General features: G+C 34.5%; 1 protein-coding gene across 1 annotated transcript; it reads right to left on the bottom strand.

Annotated features, from left to right (window-relative positions):
* Nucleotides 1-7,932: 7,932 nt before the first annotated feature.
* On the bottom strand, nt 7,933-9,616 carry LOC129881841 (photosynthetic NDH subunit of subcomplex B 5, chloroplastic). Its single transcript, XM_055955950.1, has 5 exons — nt 9,300-9,616; nt 8,979-9,039; nt 8,587-8,649; nt 8,438-8,496; nt 7,933-8,351 (listed from the first exon to the last, which is right to left on the bottom strand). Exons 1-5 carry the CDS (start codon nt 9,543-9,545, stop codon nt 8,121-8,123), a joined length of 660 nt encoding a protein of 219 aa, XP_055811925.1. The 5' UTR covers nt 9,546-9,616; the 3' UTR covers nt 7,933-8,120.
* Nucleotides 9,617-10,271: the final 655 nt, after the last annotated feature.

Here is a 10,271-nt window from a genome sequence, read left to right as displayed (position 1 = left end):
TCATTTTATCCGAGAACATGTGAAGAACAAAATAGTGGAGTTAGTCAATTGTCACACAGAAGACCAATTGGCTGATATATTTACGAAGCCATTGAAAGTAGACATATTCAACATACTCAAAAAAAAGCTTGGAATGAAATGTTCGGTTTGAGGGGGAGTGTTAAAATTCAAACCGACTTCAACAAAGTCAAAATTGGCAAGATTAAAAAGTATGAGAAATTCAATTTGGAGAAGTAAACTAAAGACGGAAGAATTCAATTTGGAGAAGTAAACTAAAGATGGCGGAATTCAACTTGGTGAAGTAAACTAAAGTAGAAGAAATTCAACTTGGAGAAGTCTTCTATATGGAGGTGTAGGTTAGCTATAAATAGATGTTTGTATGTATGTAATAGTGTGTTTTAAAAAAAAGAAGCAAAGCTTCTTAGAGAGTTAGAGATGAAGAAATAGAGAGCAAAACTCTTATGATAAAGTGAAGTGTCGAAGCACTTATTGTGAGAAAGTTATAAGAGTTTTATATTGACCACGCATATATGATTTTGTACCTTTATCTTCACTGTCAAAGTAGGTATGATGATCATCGTACTTCCCAAACACAAAATCTTCCTGCAATAAATCCAAACTAATTATTTAGTAATATGGCGGAGTAAGAATTTGCATTAAAGAGATTCAAAATACGAAGAAGTGAACATACAAAGAAGTCGAAGAGGTTCACCATGTGTAATATATATATATAAAAATAATTTTGACCATGTGTAAATAATACTATAATTTTTCATCGAAGGTGGTTCAAATGAACCCTGAGACCTTACTAGCTCCGTCCTTGGGCACACAGTACCAAATAAAATGATGCCACATAAAATGAAATGGAAAGAATAATTTTTTTTAGCTCTTATTGCATTACCACAATTTAGCTTTTTTCTTTTTAAAAAAAAGTCTTATCGGGCATTCAAAATTTATTAATTAATTCATATTCTAGACTCGTAGGGTTTATTTAAGCGTGAAGTATTCTTTACTAGTACTCCCTCCGTTTCATATGGTTTGATTTTTATTGATTTGGCACACCTCTTATAAAAAATTTAATCAAAAATGTATTTTACTAAATTAATCTTATTAATGGTGCTTTGAATTCTAATTTTGATTACTACAGTAAAACCTCTATAAATGCATATGCTTAGGACAGGAAAAAATATTCATTTATCGAGATGATTAGTTTATCGATAAAAGCACAAAATATTTATTTATCGATAAATAAATATTTATTATTTTAGAGAGTATTTGCAGTATGTGCCATAAGAAAGAAAATAATATTTGAATTAAAAATTTCAAAAGTTTAAATTCAGGAAACTAAAAAGTGTAGTTTTTACATATTTATCATTTAAATTTAGGAAAGCTAAAGGAATTTAGTGAAGTTTAATATTTTTAATTGTATTCATGTATATAGAATATGAAGAGATTTTATATTAACTATAAAAGAAAAAAAGGTAGATGTTTAAAAATCATAATCCAAGTATATTATAAAATTGTACAAGACGAACAAAATATTCCGAAAATTGTGTTCGCTCTTCAAAAAGTTAAGGATGAGATTAATTTTGCTTTTAGTGGGAAGAAAAAATAATCAACTATAGAATCGTATTTTAAAAAGAAATAGTTATTGGTCTAATGTTATTGACTGATTAAATTTATATAAATTATGGATGTATTCTAGTAATTATTACTTTATATTTTTTCCGGACCTTTAATACTTTATTTTTAATTATTATCTAATGCATTTAGCGAGAATATTACTTTAATATAAATGGCCCAAGTCGGGACCGGAGAAAAATATTCATTTACCGAGATTATTACTTTATCGAATATTACTTTATCGAGGTTTTACTATACTACTACTTAATGTAGTTATTTAATTAAGAGTAGTATGAGAAAAAACTAATAACACTCTCTTAATTTGTTAAAAATAGATAAGTGAAATATTTATTTCTGATATAGGAATTTGAGGTATTCATTGTTTTATTTTTCACGTAATATATGTTTTTATTGTTAGGATCAATTCTATTTTTTTCCATTTAGGGTGTGTCTGGTATGAAGAAAATATATCAAAAAAAATAATTAAAAATAAATGAATTTCTTTACTTATTTTTTAGTTTATATCTTGAAGACAATATTTAATCTAATCACATAATCAAGAACTAGCCAATATTAACATGGCTGAGACTTGAGTCACACACCATAAATATGTACTGTGATTATATAGCTTATCATGTATCCAAATTGTGGAAATCAAATTCACTCAGGGTTACGTATCGGTCTGTTCGATGCGGTTTTAAAGTTTATTAATTTGACTTATTCGTTATAGATTTGTAGACATAATAGACTGTTATAGAACCATTAAGATATTGATTTATCGGCAGTGACAGAGTCATGATTTTGATTTAGGGGTTTCAAAATTTGAAGAAGTAGACACACGAACTTGTCAAAGAGGGTTCGACATCTATTACAACAACAACAATCCAGTGAAATCCCAGTGAAATCCCACACGTGGGGTCTGGGGAGGGTAAAGTGTACGCAGACCTGACTTCTATCAAGATAGCACGGCTGTTTTCGAAAGACCTCGGCTCAGAAAAATCATAAGCGAAGTCAGATAAGAATATGGAGTTCAAAGCTAAGCAAATAAGACAAGCAACTCAAATAAAATAAAATAGAATAGAGCAATCAAATTACAAAAAGTAATAAATTATAATAGATTATAAAAAAAATTAGATCACAAAGGAATTATAGTGCGCTAATTCACCTACTAAAGAAAAAATAACAAGACTATGAACTAGCCTTCTACCCTAATGTGGGTCCTCCACACCATCCTATCTAAGGTCATATCCTCGGTAAGTTGTAACTGCGTCATGTCCTGTCTAATTACCTCTCTCCAATATTTTTTTGGCCTACCCCTACCTCTTCTGAAACCATCCATGACCAACCTCTCACACCTCCGTACTGGGGCATCTGTGTCTCTCCTCTTCACGTGCCCAAACCATCTCAGTCATATTTCCCGCATCTTATCTTCCACCGAAGTCACTCCTACCTTATACCGAATAGCCTCATTTCTAATCTTGTTGCTCCTGGTATGCCCACACATCCATCTCAACATTCTCATTTCATCAACTTTCATCTTTTGAACGTGAGATACCTTAACTAGCCAACACTCCGCCTCATATAACATAGCCGGTCTAACCACCACTTTATAAAACTTGCCCTTAAGTTGTGGTGCCACATTCTTGTCACATAGTACATCGGAAGTGAGCCTTTATTTCATCAACCCTGCCCCAATACGATGTGTGACATCATCGTCAATCTCCCCGCTATCTTACATAATAGAACCAAGATACTTGAAACTACTTTTCTTTAGGATGGCCTGGTCACTAAGCCTAACTTCAGTTCCAACCTCCTGAAGTGTCTCACTGAACTTGCACTCTAAGTACTCTGTCTTGGTCCTACTCAGCTTGAACCCTTTAGACTCCAAGGTCCTTCTCCAATCCTCCAGCTTAGTGTTAACTCCGCTACGAGTCTCATCGATCAAGACTATGTCATCCGCGAAAAGAATACACCATGGCACCTCACCTTGAATTTGTCGCGTCAATCCATTCATCACCAATGCAAATAAAAATGAACTAAAAGCTGATCCTTGATGCAATCCCATCACAATTGGGAAGTTCTCTGAGTCGCCTCCGACTGTCCTTACCCTGGTTTTGGCACCCTCATACATGTCCTTGATCACCCTAATATATGTCATCGGTACATCTTTAGCCTCCAGACATTTCCACAGTATCTCTCATGAAACTTTATCGTAAGCCTTTTTTAGGTCAATGAATACCATATGCAAGTCTCTCTTCCTCTCCCTATACTGCTCCACCAGTCTCCGCATAAGATGGATGGCTTCTGTAGTTGAGCGTTCCAGCATAAATCCGAACTAGTTCTCTGAAATAGACACTCCTTTCCTCACCCTCATCTCCACCACTCTTTCCCACACTTTCATAGTATGGATTAGAAGTTTGATACCTCTATAGTTATCGCAGCTCTAGATATCCCCCTTGTTCTTATATAGAGGGATTATTACGCTCGACCTCCATTCTTCGGGCATCGTTGCTGTCTTAAGGATGACATTAAATAGCCTAGTCAGCCACTCCAAACCTACCGAGCTCGCACTCTTCCAAAATTCCACAGGAACCTCGTCGGGTCCGGTCACTCTACCCCGGCGCATCCTACAAACAGCATCCTTAACCTCCTCAACCGTAATACTCATACAACACTCAAAATCGCGACGCCTCCCTGTATGTTCCAACTCTCCCAATACAATTTCTCTATCCCCTTCTTCATTCAAAAGTTTATGAAAGTAGAACTGCCATATCTGTTTAATGAGAGTCTCGTCTACTAATACTTCTCCATACTCGTCCTTAATGCACTTCACTTGATCCACATTGCGTGCCCTTCTCTCCCGTGCCCTGGCTAGCTTGAACAATTTTCTATCCCCACCTTGCTCCTCTAGTTCAGTATAAAGACGTTCAAAAGCTGGTGTTTTTACCGTCGAAATCGTCAACTTTGCCTCCTTCCTCGCTATCTTATAAAGTTCCCCATTTGTCCACTTTTCCACCTCATCCTTACTTTCTAACAACTTCGCATACGCCATCTTCTTTGCTTCCACCTTCCCTTGCACTTCTCTATTTCACCACTAGTTTCCTCGATGCCGACTACGACTACATGTCGAGACTTCCAACACTTCTCTTGCTACAACCCTAATACAACTAGCTGTCATATCCCATATACTATTCGCATCCCCGCTACTATCCCATACCCCTCCTTATCCTCGGCCCTGTCCCCATTCCCGTCCCCGTCCCCGAGTGAGAATATGACCCTAGTCTACCATCACTATCCAAAGCCATGAAAATATGTGTGGGCTAATAACTTATTCAAATAGATTATTTAAAGGTCTAAAGTCAGCAAAATGTAACTACAAGTGTATGAACAAAGGACAGATATGAAAAGGATAAAAGATATAGAAACCGGAGGTACCAACTCCAGTCGGAATGAACCTGATTGCCGCTAAAAATGAGTTCCTTAGTGTGGACCGATCTGACCAGCTGTGTTTCCAGCCAAGCAGTAGCGAATAGAATCCGACGATAGCTTGTCGATTCTTAACACAAACCCAGCAAGCTAGAGCCCAACAGTATATCAGTAGTTTTTCTTGAACTATAAAAGACCCAGAAATTAATTGATGCTTTATCCTTGATGATGTATTCGTCCAGTCAACTTGGGGTTCAGCTATACCTGCAAAACAACACTAAAGAAGAAGACGAAGAAGAAGAGACGAGAAGAAGAAGAAGCAGAGCCTTTTCTATGTTTACGTGCCGCTGTGTCAATGATAACGTCAACGGCAACGATAACGGCGGCGTTGGTTGTGTGGTGGTTGAGAGGAGTGACGGAGAAAGTGTGCTTGACGAAGGACCGGAGGAAAGAGTACTCAGAAAGACCGCTAGAGAGAGAAGTCGCCGGAAGAGGTCGCCGGAGAAAGAGATCGCCGGAGAAAGAGGTCTCCCAAAGACCCTTTCCAAGACTAGCAGCAAGCCAATCGACCCAACTCACTGAAACTTTACCCGTGCAGTTCCGCGTAGCGTGAAGGCTGTTGAAAGATCGGCCAGAAAATCAAAAAGTCGACATCTATTATATATACATAAAAATTATTTTTACCATGTATAAATAGTATAATTTTTCGTCGAAGGGGATTCAGAGCAATAGGTGGTTCTGCCCCTACTTATCGGTTATTGGTTTATCGGTTATTAATCGTTATTAGTTGGCTTATCGGTTAAACCTTTAATATTTGACACAATTGTTTTTATTGAAAATTACTTAGAAACAAGGTGACAAACTAAATGAACTATGCACATAAATTGACATTGTATTTTACTCAAAAGCAAACACTGTCACGTTGTAGAATAACTCAGAGCTTGAGACAGTCAAAAATAAAGTATGAAATTGTCAGAACTACGATAGCATGTACAAAACCCTAATATACTACGACAGGATTGGTATGCCCCTAATATATTACGATAGCTATGTGTGCCCCTAGTGACTAAATCACGACAATGAAGAAAAATATTCAATGTCACACCACATATAACTTATAAAAATATTTGATACTTTTCACAAAATAGCATATCTACGACTGATCAAGGCCGCCGATTCTGCTAAGCACACGCTTGTCCCAACACATGAATCAGAAAGAGAAAACACATTTATCAAAGCAGGTTTGAAAAGCAACCACTAAAGCTTAAAGTCTCACTTACCTTGCTAATGACAAGTTCCACAACCTTGCACGCGTAGAGCACCAACCAAAACAGTCCCCAATTACCTCAATCTATGCAAAATATTAATTAACGATATAAATTATACTAATCGGAGTCAAGTCTCAATATCCCTAACTTTTAAGCTTAGAGACATACCTTAATATCTCACACCTTAAACCATCCATGAATTAACGATAACATAAAATATATATAAAATTTATATCCCAGCATCACTGTTTAAACATGAAACTTTCACGAAAGAGTAAATTGCCAGAATAGAGGCATCAAATACTGCCCAACATTCGTTTCTCATATTAATGAAGCCACTGGTTATACTTCTGCACTTAGAATCATTACAGTCATTACTTAATCATAACGCTGCCGTCTTCTCTTCTTTCTAATTAAAAATGGCAACAATTTAAAGCTTAAAATTGCACCAGTAGCCAAAAACAAATGGGTTTACCACGCTGAAATTACTACGCTTGGCTTCTATGCCGTGAACTCCCCCAAAAATCTTGTATGAGGCTGCTGCTTCCCGTTAGAAGATTAAGAAAATAATAAATATACTTTCTATTCAGCTAGAATATACACAACAACAAAAATGAAGGAATAGGATTGGCCCACACTTTCTAATCCTCTTAATTATTTAAGAGTTGAAATTATCAATTAACCCTTCATTTTTTAAAAAATAGTTATTACACATAAGGTTAGTTGAACCTCATAAATATTTTTCTCCAATAAAAGCTTCACATTTGTGCATTTGTTACCTTTACTATGATTGATAACTTTCATCAAGTCATGAGGATGTCATCATTTCTATTGCACCCTCACCAAATTTTCTGTTTGTCATCACCACTTTTACCTAGTTCCAATTTTATCAGTAACTCTAGTTTTTCCCATATCAAAATTTTGAGCTTCAATCTAGTAGATTTCAAGATGATTCTAAAGCGGTTAAACATTAACTGATTTATTATTTTCTGAGCGGTCTTCCAATCATCTTGTGAGTTGTGTGTACTTTCCCTCTTCAATTACTCCTAGCAAAGACGAATTCAAAATTTTAAATACCAATTAACACTACATCCACTGCTTTTTCGTGTCCATTTGTTATAATTTAATATAAATAGTACATATTTTTTGAGAAATGTCATCATTCTCCACTTTCTAGAGGTGAAATTAACACATTTGGTCCTTAAAATATATGTTGTAACAATAACTACAACCATGTAACCTTTGCAGAATCACTAGTATATATTAAGAGAGATTCCAATAAAGATGTCAAACATTTTTTAAAGTTTTTATGTATGAAATAGAAGGAAGTTCACCATTACAAGATGGTGTGAACCAAAATCAGAACATTAATAAAAAAAAAACAGAAAATACTAAACAAACCAAGCAACTGTCTTTTGTACTAGTTAATTCTTTTTCTAGGACAAAAACAACTCATTAATCATCAACAGAACATGTGAAAGATATGTAACTTATATGTATAAAGGGATAACACATATACATTCCTATGTATTTTCTTCGAACTAACTGTCTAGCCGTCTAGGAATACAAGGTAATGATGTTCACTATTACAAGGTGTTTCATAGACACAAGAATGTTATGAAAACATAAATAACCATAGTGCTTGGAAATAATAGTAGACATTTTTCACAAACCTTGTTTACAACAACCATTTCTTGAACTCTACAAGCCAAGCAAACACTTGCATCCCCGAGTAATCGATCAAATTAAACGATATTTAGCCTATTGTTCATGATTCAGAACACAATTCATTTCATTTTATTTCTATCTTTTCATGATATCGTCCTTCTTAACAGTGAAATCCCATAAATCGCCATATTTCTCGTTAAATTCCCAAATGTCCATGGTGTTATAATCCGATATTAACTTATCTCGAGCGCCTCTCTCCATGTTATATATCTGAGGCTCAAAATTGTGTGCTTCACTTGGTTTGTCCATCTCAATAATGCAGAACACAATTGTAAATACAGCTGCTCCAATGTACAAATACTCCCCCTGCATTGTCAACAAGTGAAAATACAAGATTCAGTTAGCTGGAAAAGGGCGTTTTTCGAGTCTTTGAAATTTCATCATGAACTTACTGGAACATTGAAGTACATTCCAGCAATAATTGCTGGAGGAAATACCCATGAAATAATACCTATTGTCGAACATCAGAAAATAAGTTATCTTAAGTGAATAACTAAATAAACATATGATAATGATCATGGTAATTTGGTACAGTATATACCTTGAAATCCTGTTGGGGGTGCAATAGCAGCATAATCTTCTGCTATAGATCCCCAAAATGTTGCTGCAATAAAAGTTCAAATGATGAATTGAGTCCCAAGAGATATACATATATATACACACACACTTCCCGTTTCAATTTGTTTGTCTTATTTTCCTTTTAGTCTGAGTGAAAAAAAAGATTGTCTCTTTTCTTTTTCTAATAACTCTTTAATCTCAAATTTCCACGCGGCATGCTTAAAACCACAAGAGTAATAAATAAACATTTTAGTACATTCTACGTGCCTTTAATTTAGGACCACAATATTCAAAAGTTTTCTACTTTCTTAAATTTTGTGTTCAGTCCAAATCAAATAAATAAATTAAAATTGAGTCGTATATATAGTTATGTACCTTTATCTTCACTCTCAAAGTAGGTATGATGATCATCGTACTTCCCAAACACATAATCTTCCTGCAACATATCAAATCAAAACCAATTCTTTATTATCATGCTTATCTCCGAGCCTGGTATGGTCAATGAAATAGGTTGAAAACTACGGGTTTTGGGGTTCAAGACTCAGTAGAGTCAAAACGACTAGATGACTTTTTCTCTTTTTGGAGAGAAAGAGTTACTCATTACCTGTGTTGATGGGAGAGAGTAGATAATCCTAAAAATTAGTCAAGGTACATGCGGGTTATGAATTAAATAGGAATGAATAAAAGAAACATTACAATGTCAATGCCATTAGTTCTCCATCGATCAACAGGATCTTCATTAATATCTGGTTCTATCTCCGTTAGACCTGCATACAATCTTGTTGATGACCTCATTCCACTGCATTTTGTTCCTATTTTCGAAGAAATCAAACATCGATTTCGTCGAAATAGAACACTACATTTGGGTTGAGATTTTGTTGAGAGTACTGAATTGGGAACTGGAACAGTAGAGAGTAAGGACAGTGTTAATGAATCTGCCATTGTTGTTGAGTGATGCTGTTCTGTTCTTGCTTGTTTACTCTCTGTTTTCTAACTTTATTATCCATATATTTTGAATGGTTAAGGCTATACGTGGATAAGGCTATATATATTATGGTCTTATAATTTTTAACTTTTTTTTTGTTCTAATTGAGTTACCACAATTTACCTTTATTTTCTTATAAAATAAAAGCTATCTAGCCTTCAAAATTTATTGTCTCGATTAATTTAGATCCTAGTCCAGTAGAATTTATTTAAGAGAGAACTATCTCTATTATTTCTTTCGTTTTTATTACTTGACTCATATTGATTTGACAGACCTTTCAAGAAAATTTTAATTAGATATGTATTTTAATAAATTAACTTGATGTATTGTAACTCTAAATTTGACTTCTATTTTATGTAGTTATTTACATATCAAGGGTATCCAACCAGTCGTTTGCCATAGTTAAGACCATAATTTTGTACATTATTGTTTTCATTTAATTCGTTATAAAAAAAATCGCAAATCTAAGACTAGATGTAATCTGATGACATAGTCAACTTGCCAAAATCAAATCATACCAAAAAAATGTCTATTTGTTTCTTAGATTATTTTCGATTTTCGGTGTGGTTTTTTTTTCGTGAACACTCTCAAGTAGGAATGGTTATTGTCAGGTTATTAATAACAGAAAGGTTCTTATAATTAATTATAATGATAATAATAACATATTTCTAGTAGGATCTGTC

The sequence above is a fragment of the Solanum dulcamara genome, chromosome 3 (genome assembly GCF_947179165.1).
Source record: "Solanum dulcamara chromosome 3, daSolDulc1.2, whole genome shotgun sequence".
NCBI lineage: Eukaryota > Viridiplantae > Streptophyta > Magnoliopsida > Solanales > Solanaceae > Solanum > Solanum dulcamara.
Note: the sequence above shows the minus strand (reverse complement) of the source record. Positions and strands in the feature narration are given on the sequence as shown.

What these genes read in the sequence shown, in the direction of transcription:
- LOC129881841 (XM_055955950.1), bottom strand. Translation starts at nt 9,545, where the DNA reads ATGGCAGATTCATTAACACTGTCCTTACTCTCTACTGTTCCAGTTCCC. An exon ending in GAACTAATGGCATTGACATT is followed by an intron (nt 9,040 to 9,299) that starts GTAATGTTTCTT and finishes GATATGTTGCAG; the next exon opens with GAAGATTATGTGTTTGGGAA. An exon ending in CTTTGAGAGTGAAGATAAAG is followed by an intron (nt 8,650 to 8,978) that starts GTACATAACTAT and finishes CTTTTATTGCAG; the next exon opens with CAACATTTTGGGGATCTATA.